This window comes from Triticum aestivum, chromosome 4A (genome assembly GCF_018294505.1).
Source record: "Triticum aestivum cultivar Chinese Spring chromosome 4A, IWGSC CS RefSeq v2.1, whole genome shotgun sequence".
In the NCBI taxonomy this organism is placed as follows: Eukaryota; Viridiplantae; Streptophyta; class Magnoliopsida; order Poales; family Poaceae; genus Triticum; species Triticum aestivum.
The window spans coordinates 467,316,461-467,331,994 of NC_057803.1; the positions used below are offsets into that span (position 1 = coordinate 467,316,461).

Here is a 15,534-nt window from a genome sequence, read left to right on the forward strand (position 1 = left end):
TCATTTGATCTTTTGTTTCCATTTGTTAATCCACAAGTGCCGGCTTTCCACATAGCTGCCTTGGCCGGCCGCTAACTCCACTTCTAATTTAGAAACGAAAAGTAATGCCGTGTACTCGAGAGACCCGTCAAAGCTAGCACCATCTCCAGTAACTTAAACCATAATATCGTGTAAGAGGGAGCACAGAAGAGCCAATCGGCTTGTTCTTGACAATCATCCATGGAGGCGGCACTGGATAGCGGTGCAAAGGTAAAGCACATCATCCTCGTCCACGGCGTGTGCCACGGAGGCTGGAGCTGGTACAAGGTTGCGGCGGGGCTACGGTCTGCGGCTGCGGCGGCTGGGCACGCCTACCGCGTCCACGCGCCGGACCTAGCCGCGTCGGGCATCGATGACCGCCGGCTGCCAGAGGTAGCAACGTTCAGCGAGTACACGGGGCCGCTGCTCGATGCACTCCGGTCGCTCCCGGCCGGGGAGAAGGCGGTGAAAGATATGAAGCGTTTCTACTCCATCGAGGGAGCCGCGTGGTAGTTTATATTGATGCGTGGCCGAAGCCTGGCTTGACGTACAAGGTTATGACAGAAAGAGTTTGGGTAGAATACAAGAGATGGAAGGAGGTTGAGATTACAACTCTATATTCTAACACCCTTCCTTAATCTCAACTAACCTAAGTTAAGATTACTCTTGAATTCTTCAAATGGTCTTGCTGGTAGTGCTTTTGTAAAACCGTCAGCCACTTGATCCTTAGAAGGAATAAATCGAATCTCAAGTTTCCTTGCCGCAACCCTTTCTCGTACAAAGTGAAAATCAATTTCTATGTGCTTTGTCCTGGCATGGAACACTGGATTTGCAGACAGATATGTTGCTCCCAAATTATCACACCATAAACATGAGATACGATTCTTCTTGATTCCCAATTCCTCAAGAAGTGATTCAACCCAAATGATCTCAGCAGTTGCATTAGCCAAAGACTTGTATTCAGCTTCTGTACTTGAGCGTGACACAGTAGCTTGCTTTCTAGCACTCCAGGAGATAAGATTAGATCCAAAGAACACTGCAAAACCTCCAGTTGATCTTCTGTCATCACTACATCCTGCCCAGTCAGCATCAGAGAATGCACTCACAAGAGAAGAATTAGCCCGTTTGAAATGAAGTCCTATTCCCATAGTATGTTTCACATATCTCACAATCCTCTTGACAGCTGACCAATGTGCAGAAGTAGGTGCATGAAGATATTGACAAACCTTGTTGACAGCAAATGAGATAACTGGACGTGTGAGAGTTAAATATTGTAGTGCTCCCACAGTACTCCTATACCTTGTACTCTCCTCCTCTTGAAGTGGCTCACCCTCATATGCTGAGAGACTTTCTGAGGAGGATAAAGGTGTAGACATTGGCTTGCAATTTTTCATCCCCATGCGAGACAGAAGCTCAAGAATATATTTTTCCTGATTTAACACAATACCATCTTGAGTTTTCTTGACTTCAATACCCAAGAAGAAATGCAAATCACCTAGGTCCTTCAAGGCAAACTCTAAGCTCAAATCATGCAAAAGAGCATTAGTAGCATTTTGTGAAGAACTTGCTACTATGATATCATCAACATATATAAGCACAAAAATGACTACTCATGCCTTGTTATAAATAAACAAGGATGTGTCAGCCTTGGAAGCAACAAAGCCAAGATATTTTAACTGTGAGCTCAATCTGGAATACCATGCTCTGGGTGCTTGCTTTAGACCATAGAGTGCTTTATCAAGCTTGCAGACATACTGTGGCAATTTCTTACTCTCATACCCAGGTGGTTGTCTCATAAACACTTCCTCTTCCAGAACACCGTGCAGAAACGCATTCTGTACATCTAGCTGCCTTAAACTCCATCCTCTGGATACAGCAATGGCTAACACAAGTCTGATAGTTGCAGCTTTCACAACGGGACTAAAGGTGTCCTCATAGTCAATGCCATAACGTTGCTTAAAGCCCTTTGCAACTAGACGTGCCTTATATCTGTCAATGGAGCCATCTGCCTTCTTCTTAATTCTATATACCCATTTGCAATCAATAATATTTTTACCTCTCTGATTTGGTACAAGATGCCAAGTCTTATTCCTCATGAGCGCAGAATACTCCTCATCCATTGCCTTTTTCCATTTAGGATCATCAAGTGCATTCTTCAACGATGTTAGTTCTCCTGAAATACACAACATTCCATATGGTATAGTTCCATCTTTCCTAATTTTAGGATTCCGTATACCTTTCTGTAGCCGGGTCATAACACGTGAAGAAACCTCTCGCTGCACCGTTGGTATACTTGCCACAGAAGATCCAGGAGAATCTGCTGATGCAGTGGACTGATTTGTCGTCATATGCGCAGGGGATCCTGTGGCTTCTGGTGTGGCTGCCCCTCCTACAGGCACTGGCGCAGAGGATCCGCCACCCGACCGCGACTGGAGGCGCGCGTGGTGCGGAGAGGATCTGGTCCCGCCGCTGGTCCCGCCTGACGCTGGCGCGCGGGGCGAGGGGGATTCGGCCCCGCTGCTGGTCCCGCCTGAAGCTGACGCGGCAGCACGGGAGTGGCCCGCCCTGGATCCAGGACTGGAGCCATCAGGGGCTTGATCCGAGGCGGATGCGGTCGCGTGATCCGAGATCTGCGCGCGTGCAGGGGTGGCAGGCGCCGCCAGATCTTCTTCGTCATCTGTGCCAGCTTCGTCTCCTTCCTCAGCATGAAATATAGGATCAAAACCAGCCATATTTTCGAGATCTTGATCATTTTGAGCACCGTTTTCTCCAGGGACCTGCACAGGCATAAGAGAAAGACCAGTACCAGCAGGAATATCATCACATTGGTTAGTACAATTGTTGTCGCCCCCATGATCAAAAGACCGAAGATGTGAAGGAAGAAGAAGAATTTCTTTGCGGAGAAGTGCACCAGCATTAGGATGACGGGATGCAAAGGGAAACACGGACTCATCAAATACAACATCTCTGGATATATACACCCGACCAGTAGGAACATCAAGGCACTTGACCCCTTTATGCATGGGGCTATAGCCTAAAAAGACACACCGTTTTGAGCGGAAAGCGAGTTCGCGTGTGTTGTAAGGCCTAAGATTGGGCCAACAGGCACAACCAAAAATACGAAGAGATGTATAGTTGGGTGTGACACCAAGAAGTCGTGTAATGGGTGTTTCAAATTTGATAACTTTACTTGGAAGCAAGTTGATGAGATATGTAGCAGTTAAGAATGCTTCATCCCAAAATTTAAGCGGCATGGAAGCATTTGCTAACAAGGCAAGCCCCATATCAACTATGTGACGGTGCTTTCTTTCAGCGGATCCATTTTGTTGGTGAGCATGAGGACAAGATACATGGTGTGATATGCCAAGCTTTTGAAAGAAAGAATTTAGTTTTTCATACTCACCACCCCAGTCACTTTCCATAGCAATGATTTTAGAGTTCAGTTTGCGTTCAACAAGATTTTGGAAATTGAGGAAAACTTGGAATACATTAGATCGCTTTTTCAACAGATAAATCCAAGTAAATTTACTATAGTCATCAATAAAACTTACATAATAGGAAAATCTACCAACTGAAATAGGAGCTGGCCCCCATACATCTGAAAAGATAAGTTGTAAAGGGGCAGTAGACACACTAGTAGAAATTGGGTAAGGTAATTGATGACTCTTTGCTTGTTGACACGGATCACAAACTGACTCACTACTAGGCTCATAAGAGAGTTTATTTTTGCTAAGAACATATCTAACTATGACTGAAGATGGATGACCTAAACGACTATGCCACCTTGATGTAGATAGCTTGGTGACAATATTTGCTTGTTTATTGGACCATGAAGATGATGATGATGATGATGATATGAGTGGGTAGAGTCCTCCCACGCACCGTCCTCTAAGAATGACTCCTTGTTTTCAAGTCCTTAACCAAGAAAAAATAAGGATAGAATTCAATAAGAACATTGTTATCAAGAGTGAATCGATGAACGGAAACAAGATTTTTAGAGGTTTGAGGAACATGCAAGACATTGGTCAAGTGTAAATTTTTCACGGGGGTTTTAACAATTGAACTGCCAATGTGTGTGATATCCATACCAGAACCGCTTGCCGTGCGAATTTGGTCGCCTCCATTGTACTTCTCCCGCATCGTCAACTTGTCAAGTTCACCTGTGATGTGGTTTGTTGCTGCACTGTCGGCGTACCAGTTGGTGTCCACGCCATAGGAGACTGCATGCGCTTGCTTTTCTTCCTGGTCGTTTTCTTCATAACGCCACCAGCAAACTCGTGCACCTCCTGGATGGTGTCTGTAGCATATCTGACATTCTGGATAGTCATGCTGTTGCTCACGAGCCTGCTGTTGCTGTTGCTGTCGAGGACGGCCTCTGAATCCGCCGCCTCCATTGGAGGAAGACGACTGTCGGTCACCGCGGTCAGCACGATCACCACGGCCACGGCCTCTTCCTCCACGCCCGCGAGATCTGCCACGGGACTGGCCACGGCCTCTGTAGACCGCATTAGCGGATGAATAGAACCCGCCTGAAGATGAGTCGCCTAGCATCTCCATCCTTTGATCAAAGGCAGCAATCTGGGCAAAAAGATCGTCGGCTGTGATGATGTTTTTGACAGCGCCGATCGCCGCCACCACGGGGTCGTAGTCGCCGTCCACTCCGGCCAGAATATAGTCCACCATCTCCGGATCAGATACGGGACGACCTGCAGCAGCTAGTTCATCCCCAAGACTTTTCATCTTCGCCATATACGCCGAGCTTGACATCGAGCCCTTCTTGGTATTGGTGATGGCGATTCTCAGATTAGTAATCCGAGACTGAGATTGTGAGGCGAAGAGATTTGTCACCGTCGTCCAGAGCTCAAAGGTGGAATCTTTCCCAACAACTTGTGCAAGAATTTCTGGAGACATGGAATTGAGAAGGTATGATAGAACCTGCTGATCTTTGGTGATCCAGGGTCCGTATAGGGGATTCGGCTTTAGAGCCGTGGTCTTGTCTGCCTTCGTGATCTCCACCATCTTGGGTGGAGCGGCATCGGTGTTGTCCAGGAGCTTCGTCACCTGCGCGCCTCACAGGGCTGGGAGGACCTGCGTCTTCCAGAGGATGAAATTACCTCTTGCGAGCTTCTCAGATGGCGGCGATCCAAGGTTGAGGGAGACGCCGGCGGAGGAAGCCATGGAGACGATGATGTGTGGTTTCTAGGGTTTTGGATTGTGGCTAGATGTATGAGAAGAGGTGGCTCTGATTACCATGAAAGATATGAAGCGTTCCTACTCCATTGAGGGAGCCGCGTGGTAGTTTATATTGATGTGTGGCCGAAGCCTGGCTTGACGTACAAGGTTATGACAGAAAGAGTTTGGGTAGAATACAAGAGAAGGAAGGAGGTTGAGATTACAACTCTATATTCTAACAGGCGGTGCTCGTTGGGCACAGCCTCGGGGGCCTTAGCGTCGCCCTCGCCACCGAGATGTTCCCGGACAAGGTCGCAGTCGCCGCGTTCCTATCCGCTTACATGCCGGACTGCGTGTCCCCGCCGTCGCATGTCCTCATGCAGGTATGATCTGATCGACCCCGTTGTCATACGTGTGATACTTGATGCACGTATTATACATTTTGTTTAGGTAGATATACACTTTTTTAATTAAGAACGAAGGCTTGTGAAGAGCCTGGTTTTGAATTAACAAAGCTATCAACCGGCCAGGAGTTATAACAGACAACCCAACTTACAACAATCGAAACGATACAACGGAAAACACTGGAAAGCCTACTCACTACAACCTCCACAAGCCCCAAATGAATTGCAGCTAGCAAAGGCCAAGCACTCCACACTAAGATCATATGTAACAGAAACGGAGCAGCACAACAGGACATAGCCGACCTTCGGGGATGGATCGTGCTTCAGGAACACCTAGAGAAGAAAGGAACCAACATCTTCCCTCTCAATCACCAAAGAGGGACCCTTCCTTCTCGCCATGGCTCATAGGCGCCGCACCATCGGGATTTCGAGAAGCTCACCCTAGAGTTGGAAGAATGTCGCCCTCGCGTCGCAAGGTGGACATAGGATGACCACATCGATTTGGGATATATCTCGCCGGCTGCTCCGCCACAATCCATGCCCAACTAGTTGGAGACAAGCTTCAAGGAATCGGACGACGTAGAGAAGGTAGCTCAATCCCTCACCTACATAACCTCTCGACCGAGCCCCGCACCCTTGACGACGCCTCCAGCAAGGTCACGACGCGCAAGGCGCCGCCGCCGCCAAATCCGCCGAGGATAAAGGTTTTCACCCGGGCAGGGGGGATCGGGGTGGAGAGCAGGGGACCTCGGCTGCGCCCCCATGGAGGAAAGCAACGCCCTTGGGCGTTACCGCCGTCGGGCCGGCCGGACCAGCCAAGGTTTCCCCCGGTTCCCTAGCTGACCATCAACACGCACCAATGCCGGAGCCAGAACGCTAGCCCACACCGGAGGCGAGAGAGAGGCAGCATGGAATAGGGATTTCGCACCTCCAGATCTCACGAAGAAATCTTCTCGCCGCGACCGGATTCCACCAGCCACCCGTCGCCCGCGCGGCCGGGCACGCTGGCCAGCACCCCCTGCGAACGCCGCCCACCGCCCGACGATGTCGCCTCTCCGGCAAGCCCCCCCCCCCAGAACCACGGACCTCCAAAAGGAGGAGGAGCGCCGAGATCCCCGCCGCCACCTTCACCGGCGTCCGCGCGGGCTTCCTGGCGGCCGTCTCTGGTAGCGGCGAGGGGGGGAGGGGGTGGTGGCGGCGGCTGAACCCTAGTCGCCCCCTAGTTTTTTCGAAAAACAACTTAACTTTATTAATTAGAAATAATTGTTACATCGTCTATCAAGAGAGAATATCTTTCATGGGCTCCTCTATCCAATCCCTAGTCATGGAACCTTTTGCTAATCTAGCAAGCTCATGAGCTACTTTATTCGCTTCCCTGTTACAATGTTCAAAACTGGTTTGAGGAAAATCACAGGCCATAAAAAAACAATTCTCAAAAGTTGCAGCAGCTGGCCCCGTAGACTGTCCTCCGTTCTTCATTGTGTCGATGATCTCCATATTATCATAATTGATAATTAGACGATTGCAGCCCGTCTTTTGTGCCAATAGTAAACCAAATCTGAGTGCTACCGCCTCTGCTGTCAGGGCATCCACACAGTACTGAATCCTCCAGTTACCACCTACTATGAAGTTTCCTTTGTCATCTCTGATAACAGCACCCGTTGTGCCTCTTAGTTGATCATGATCAAAAGAAGCATCCACGTTCAATTTAACGAAACCCTTAGGAGGTCTGCACCATCCTTCATTCTTTCTCTTTGCTTTAGTAGAGTGGACATTTACATAGTTCGATGTTAGAGCCCGAATCCCCATCAAGGTTTGGGACGCCTCTTGAGACTTACCCTCATGGACTAGTTTTCGTCTATTCCACCATAAATACCAAGCAGCTATAGCAATAAGTTCCCCTGCATTTCGGGAGCCCAAGATGGGTAGTTCATGATCAGGCATAAGGAGTAGGAATTCAAGGACTGCCTCTCCTGCACGATCAACGACACGGGCTTTTTTTACCACTTTATACAACCCCAAATGTTCCCACACTTCTTTTGCCTTCTGGCACAGAAATAATATATGTTTCGTGTCCTCTGGCTTGTCCAAACATGCTGGGCATATTGGCTGAGTTTTTATATGTCTGTTGACCAATGTAAGAACGACACGGTAGAGTCCCGTGAAGCGTCCGCCAAATAAAAATTTTAACCTTCGCCGGACAAGCTAATTTACAGATCTTACCCCAAATAGAATTGACCTTGCTTCTACCCATGCCATTCGAGTATTCCAACTTCCTCGCATGTTGGTTATTCCATTCCTCCACATAAGCTGATCGTCCAGTGAATAAACCATTTGTTGTATAGCTCCACGCAATAAAGTCCGACATATTATGCATAGAGATCGGGGTCGCTAGGACTCTACGGACATCAATTGGCCATAGAGTTTGTCTCACCAAATCTTCATCTCAGCCATTAGTGACTAGGTTAATAAGATCAGAAACTTTCGTCAATAGATTCCCCCTTCTAGGTGTAATAATTTTCCTGTCCGCACAATTTGGGATCTATGCATCTCTCCATATATTAATATTTCTCCTGTTCCCACTCTCCATATATAGCCATTTTTTAGAGAGTCCACTCCCGTCATAATGCTTTGTCAAGTAAAGGAAGAGCCCTTCTTTAATATTGCGTTCATCAAATCACCTCCGGGAAAATACTTGGCTCTTAGGATTGTTGCACATAATGATTCAGGATTATCCACGAGACGCCATGCTTGCTTCGCTAATAAAGCCAGGTTAAAACAGTGTATATCACGGAAACCCATTCCTCCTTGTTCTTTTAGAACACACATCTTCCACCATGCCATCCAGTGCATCCTTTTCTGATTGTCCTCGTCACCTCACCAAAATTGTGACAACACGTCTATGATTTCTTTGCAAATCTTTTTAGGAATTTTAAAGACGGACATTGCATATGCTGGCCCAAGGGGACGACGCGAGGGCCGGGCTTGAGCTACTTTCTCAATCGGTAACCCTCAGATAGATATATACTCCCTCACGTCTTAGTGGTACATAACAAAAAAGCCTAATTGTCAAATGATCGAATATCAGTTGCAAGCTGTCACCTACTCACCTGATAGATACTCTTCCACAGTTTTCAAAATTACTCTGTAGACAACATGGTACTTTTTTTCTACAGTATTTGAAAAATCGTACATGAGCTGCACAGTTTAGGGGAGTAAGCACTGTACTCCTTTTTTGTGAGCCGAAAGCACTGTACCTTTTGAGCAAACAGTATGAATTTATTGCTTATAACTAAAAATATATAGTACATCAAACCGACTAACTGGAATAAGAACAAAATTTTCAATCAGGATTACATCAAGATACTTCAAAGCTATCATCTATAGGCACACAACAAAAATTGTAATCTTGTATAGGACGATCGGAATCTTATATGCTCAGGTTATACCTGTCTGCGGTGATTGGACTCGTTCGCGACTACAAACGACTACCAATATCACTTTTATTAACTCAAACTGTCGGCGATGCATTTACTTATTTCACGTCCTCTTGTTTCTCTCATGTCTCGAGGGCGGGCCTCTTATATGTCTATCTCCATTGCTAAACATTTCTCATGGTCCATCCTTCTTTTGTTGTTCGATTGATGGAGAGACACCTTAGTTTCCTCCGTGTCACCATATCCTACCAATGAAAAAAAAATAGTGTACTATAGCAAAATAGCATCGGCCTTAAAATACGCTATTAGCACGACATTATACTGATTAATTTAGCGAGTCATTCCTCAGTACGCTATGGCACGGTATTTTTTTAGTGTGTTCTACACACGTTAGGGCTAGGGTGTGCCGCCACGAATTCCAGCATCATGAGGGTATCCTTTCGCTTCCTCTCCATCATACCTCAACCTCTGTCATCGGCATTTTACCTTATTGCTTGTATAAGATGGGGTTGGCCAAATTTTACAGGCTGCTATTTCCAATAAAATAATTGAATAGTAAAAAAACTTATTCAACTTAAAAGTTGGTTCTTGTTTTTCTAAACATCTTCTTCTTCTTTTGAAGAGCTCGGTGTGGGATCATGAGTTTTTGAAAGTTCATAAAGATATAGTCTAGTTTAACCCTCTATTTGCTAGTTATGGTTTTGTTATATATTTCGCCCTGTCCCCATTTTTCTACAATGATCTTCTAAATTGTTTTTGGAAGTTTGCCCAGAAAGACTTGAGAGATGATTTTTTTTGCTACTTCATTATTCTCCCACCTCGGTCCCAATGACGATACTTGTCCTTTATCTGGAGATGAAGATGTTAAGGGATGGACGAGAACAACGAGGGGGAGATGTATTGATTAGCGCCCAAATATGAAAAGGAAAACCATGTCTTGCCACTTTAGTGAGATTGGATAAAAGCAAATTGCACACCCTGTGACGCGCATATGCACATGTTTGTCACATAAACTGTGGAGGGACTAGGAGTCAGATGACAAAGATCATTACAAATTATTGTTTGGATTTCTAGAACCCGGTGACATTTGAGCCCAAAATCTATACCGTTGAGATTCATTTTGTCGGTTATTGTCATTTTTGCAAAACAAAAACCTTGTTTTTGAAATGGTGTACAAAAACCCTTACATTTAGCAAGATTAACTCGCATCCACCCATAACTCATCTATGGGACTTCTTTGTTATATTTACAAAAGGAACATTGTTCAAACTCAACCTGCAGTCCACCATGCGTAAGTTTGATATAAATAGAACTCGGATGCAATTTAGACGTACATGAAATTTACTTAAGTTGCAAGAATTACAACCCCCGGCATGTGGAAATCTCTTGACATCATAAGTGTGCAGTTAGGATTTTGGCCATGTTAAACGAGAGCTTATTAGGTTCAGTTTTTCATGAAAACTATCACGTTCTAAGTCATACTATATGGTTTAGCAAAATTTCTGGATGAAATGGTGGTCAAGGCTTACAACACACGCAGCATCATAGTCCGCACCATTCATTAGAATGTACGGTGCATGGTTCCTGTTTGTGCATGTACCAATGCATGGCTCTTTTTTAAAATAAAAGAGAAATATATTAATATCACGAAGATATCAATTACATCCGGTCTCGGCATTTATAAGATGTCGGAAAGACATCCTGGATGCACACAACCAAAGGAAAAAAATAAAGGTCCCGCCATAGTGATGGACTCCTCTCAGCAGCTGCAGACAAACCACCACCAAATACAACACCCGAAAAACATAAAAGGTCTCCAAAAGCAACGCCTTCAAGAAGGAAACAGTGCACAAGCACCGTCATTGACCGATTCAATATCTTAGGTTTTCACCCTGGAGAAGTCCGAGCTCTCAAAACAATTCCTTCAGCAAGGCATTGCCGGGCACAACCAATGAAGGCCAGAACTTAGGTTTTCACCCGAGGAGCACCACCAAAATGAAAACCTCCAGTGCTGCCGCCCCCATTTGACACTGTTGCTCCTAAGAATTATCAAACACCTGGCTAACTGGCTAACTCCATGGCCTCGAAGGCCTTGCCCGTCTAATTGATCCTCCGATCTCAACCACCATGACCTTCTCCACATTTGTCTACACCATAGAAATTGAGAAGCCGACATGTCCCTTGGTGTCAACAAAAAACAGAGCTTAGCATCACGCCCTCATGGAACCTCGTAGGCTGAAATGGACATGCACGACCGAATTCTATCCGATCCAGATATCTTGGGCAATATCTCTGGCAGTAGTTCTGAAACACATCGATGACCAGATCTAAGAGGATCGATCATGTAGGATGTTGTCGTGATGCGAGAGAAGCACGAGGATCACCGCCTTCAATATCACAGCAGCAGCCCCCCACACCACCCCGATCCAGCTCGACGCCGCCCGACTGCAGCCATGGTCCAAGCACCAACCCATCCAGATCCAGACCAGATCGGGGGGATCGGTACCTCCACGTGTTGCAGCATGCACGCACCTAGCCCGTCGTCGCCTGACCACGGCCATGGGTCGAGCACCAACCCAACCAGATCCAGATCAGATCAGGGGGATCGATACCTCCACGTGCTGCAGCACGCACGCAACTGCCACCATCCTCCCACCGCCCCAGGCACCTACAACCTGCGCAGAGGAGCGCAACACCGCTAGCCACCGCAAAAGCCCCCAACTCAATGTCAGCCAACCAAGGACGCCAGAGCCCCGCCGCCACCGGATCCGTGCACGCTTTGCCCGACAAAGACCATGAGGCGGCGGCGAGGGGAGAGAGGGCACGAGGAAGGAGACCTCGAGCGGGCGTGTTTGCCGCCGCCCGAGTCGCCCGGGGAGGACTACGCGGGGGCTGGGCCAGATCCCAATGCATGGTTCCTATTTGTGCAACGGGGATACCCAGTTGCCCTCACCATGCTACTCTGACACTTCAGGAGATATGTGCCAGAAATAAACCTGAGAATGGTTATTAAAAAACTGGGTGAAATGGTTCGGTTCTTACTTTGGGTTTGATTGGTTCAGGTTTTATTGGGCTGAAACTTTTTTAGTTTGGTTTTGGTTTGGGTATGTGAAGAAACCAATTTGGGTATAGTTGGTTATGGGCTTAAACAGTTTGCTTATTAACGACAATAAACTATGGGTCCAAAGCGGTTTCTGGCCATTGGTTATGTGCAATAGGCAACGACGCATCGACAACAAGTATCTTTGATCCGTGTATATGCTGCGATGCACTATGTAATTATGTATTATGGGGAAACACCACATGCAATCGAATGTGTTTGCTTGTGCTTTAGCTAAGCAATTGGTTTTAATACACTTGTCAGTGAGCTTTTCAGTCGTGCGTATTGTCTTTTTGACTCTTGCTGTGTGTTGACCGTATCTCAACGATAACTTTGTTCACAAATTGTTGTAGATGCACTTATGCCTTTTCTATGTCATTCGCTTCTTAACATGTTGATTTGTGCAATCATATATACATTGAAGTAAACCCATAGTTATGTATTGGGTTTAAATTGGTTTGGGTGAAAAAAATAGAGGGTTTAGTTTTGGTTGAGCTGAAAATGGCATTAAACGGGTATGGCTCAAGTATGGTTTTGAGAGAGATATATACAGGTAAGGTTTAAGTATAGTTTAAGTATGAAACCATTCTCAGATTTAGCCAGAAATATATGGTGCATGCTTCCTATTTGTGGATGTAGTAACAACGTCTTCATGGTTCTACAAAAGATTCCCATATGGTCTAATTTATTTACAAGGCAATACACCACTTTGTTAATTGCTGATGCACATGCATTACTTACCTTCTTCTCTCTTCCCCGTAGCATGGTGAGGGCAACTGGGTATCCCTGTTGGACAACGGGATGAAACCCCAAGATGCAGATGGAAGACTCCCGGCTTCCTTCATGTTCGGGCCGCAATTTATACAACAAAAGCTCTATCAGTTGTGCTCATCAGAGGTATGTCAATGTCCAAGGAGAGCAAAAATGGGTCGTTTTTGTTTGATACAAGAACCAGATTGTAATACATCTCCTAATTAAGAGATTTGCTAATGAATCCGGCATGCAGGACATCACCCTTGCGAAATCTCTCATGCGAGTCGGCTCATTGTTCCTGGAAGACCTGCAAGCCCGTCAGCCATTCACCGAGGAACGCTACGGCTCGGTCCGCAAGGTCTATGTAGTATGCAAGCAAGATGTAACCATACCAGAGGCATACCAAATGTTGATGGTGGCCAAAAACCCGGTGGACGAGGTCAGAGAGATCGACGGTGCAGATCATATGGCGATGCTCTCGGCACCTGAACAGGTTGTCAAGTGTATCCTCGACATTGCTGAGAAATATAAGTAATTTTATGGTGTCGATGGATGTATGCACATGTCCCGGACGAAAACATGAAAATCTGTTGTAATAATCAAACATACTTTGGTGCCATCGTCGACTATTATTGTGTGGGATCCAGTTATAGGTGGGTGTTTGGCCTTCTCAAGTTGTCTGGGTCTATTATCCATGAGACAGGACAATAGTATATCGACGCATATGGATCATCATAATGGTTTAATGTTAGGGAACGCAATATGCAATTTCAAAAAAAATTCTACGCTCACGCAAGATATATCTAGGAGATGCATAGCAACAATAGGGGGAGAGTGTGTCCATGGATGTACCCTTGTAGACCGAAAGCGGAAGCGTTATCTTAACGCGGTTGATGTGATCGAACGTCTTCTCGATTCAACCGATCAAGCACCGAACGTACGGCACCTCCGAGTTCTGCACACGTTCAGCTCGATGACATCCCTCAAACTCTTTATCCAGCAAAGTGTCGAGGAAGAGTTCCGTCAGCACGACAACGTGGTGACGGTGATGGTCAAGTGATCCGTGCAGGGCTTCGCCTAAGCACTACGTGAATATGACCGGAGAAGTAAACTGTGGAGGGAGGCGCTGCACACGGCTTGAAACAATTAATGTGTCTTAGAGGCGCCCCCACCCCCGTATATAAAGGAGGGAGAGGGGAGGCAGGCCCTAGGCATGCCCCAAGTGGGAGGAGTCCCACTTGGGATCCTAGTAGGATTCGCCCCTCACCCCTTTCCTTTTACCGGAAGGGGAAAGGGAGGAGGAGAGAGAGGAGGGGAAGGAAAGGGGGGCGCCGCCCCCTCCCCTAGTCCAATTCGGACTCCTCCCTTGGGGGGACGCCACCCCTTGTGGGCTGGCTTGCCTCCCTCCTATGGGCCATATGGCCCATATTTTTGAAGGAAATATGCCCTAGAGGCAATAATAAAGTTATTATTTATTTCCTTATATCATGATAAATGTTTATTATTCATGCTAGAATTGTATTAACCGGAAACATAATACATATGTGAATACATAGACAAACAGAGTGTCACTAGTATGCCTCTACTTGACTAGCTCGTTGATCAAAGATGGTTATGTTTCCTAACCATAGACATGAGTTGTCATTTGATTAACGGGATCACATCATTAGGAGAATGATGTGATTGACTTGACTCATTCCGTTAGCTTAGCACTTGATCGTTTAGTTTGTTGCTATTGCTTTCTTCATGACTTATACATGTTCCTATGACTATGAGATTATGCAACTCCCGTTTACCGGAGGAACACTTTGTGTGCTACCAAACGTCACAACGTTACTGGGTGATTATAAAGGTGCTCTACAGGTGTCTCCAAAGGTATTTATTGGGTTGGTGTATTTCGAGATTAGGATTTGTCACTCCGATTGTCGGAGAGGTATCTCTGGGCCCACTCGGTAATGCACATCACTATAAGCCTTGCAAGCATTGCAACTAATGAGTTAGTTGCGGGATGATGTGGTACGAAACGAGTAAAGGGACTTGCCGGTAACGACATTGAACTAGGTATTGAGATACCGACGATCGAATCTCGGGCAAGTAACATACCGATGACAAAGGGAACAACGTATGTTGTTATGCGGTTTGACCGATAAAGATCTTCGTAGAATATGTAGGAGCCAATATGAGCATCCAGGTTCCGCTATTGGTTATTGACCAGAGACGTGTCTCGGTCATGTCTACATAGTTCTCGAACCCGTAGGATCCGCACGCTTAAAGTTCGATGACGGTTATATTATGAGTTTATGTGTTTTGATGTACCGAAGGAGTTCGGAGTCCCGGATGAGATCGGCGACATGACGAGGAGTCTCGAAATGGTCGAGATGTAAAGATCGAATATTGGACGACTATATTCGGACATCGGAAAGGTTCCGAGTGATTCGGGTATTTTCAGGAGTACAGGGGAGTTACGGGAATTCGTATTGGGCCTTAATGGGCCATACGGGCAAGGAGAGAAAGGCCTCAAAGGGTGGCCGCACCCCTCCCCATGGGCTGGTCCGAATTGGACTAGGGAGGGAGGCACTTCCTTCCTTCTCATTTTCCCTTCCCTTTCCTTCTCTCCTACTCCTACTACTTGGAAGGGATCCTAGTTCTA

The 15,534-nt window shown here is 46.3% G+C and overlaps 1 protein-coding gene across 1 annotated transcript; it reads left to right on the forward strand.

Moving 5' to 3' along the window:
* The first annotated feature begins 219 nt into the window (after positions 1-219).
* On the forward strand, positions 220-13,419 carry LOC123083853 (salicylic acid-binding protein 2-like). Its single transcript, XM_044505743.1, has 4 exons — positions 220-480; positions 5,433-5,573; positions 12,894-13,028; positions 13,138-13,419. The coding sequence occupies exons 1-4, from the start codon at positions 220-222 to the stop codon at positions 13,417-13,419; spliced, it is 819 nt and encodes a 272-aa protein (XP_044361678.1).
* The last annotated feature ends 2,115 nt before the right edge of the window (positions 13,420-15,534 follow it).

Excerpts from the sequence above, each read along its gene's own strand:
- LOC123083853 (XM_044505743.1), top strand. The coding sequence starts at position 220 with ATGGAGGCGGCACTGGATAGCGGTGCAAAGGTAAAGCACATCATCCTC. Across the intron at positions 481-5,432 it reads CGCTCCCGGCCGGGGAGAAG|GCGGTGCTCGTTGGGCACAG; the intron begins GCGGTGAAAGAT and ends ATATTCTAACAG. Across the intron at positions 13,029-13,137 it reads ATCAGTTGTGCTCATCAGAG|GACATCACCCTTGCGAAATC; the intron begins GTATGTCAATGT and ends TCCGGCATGCAG.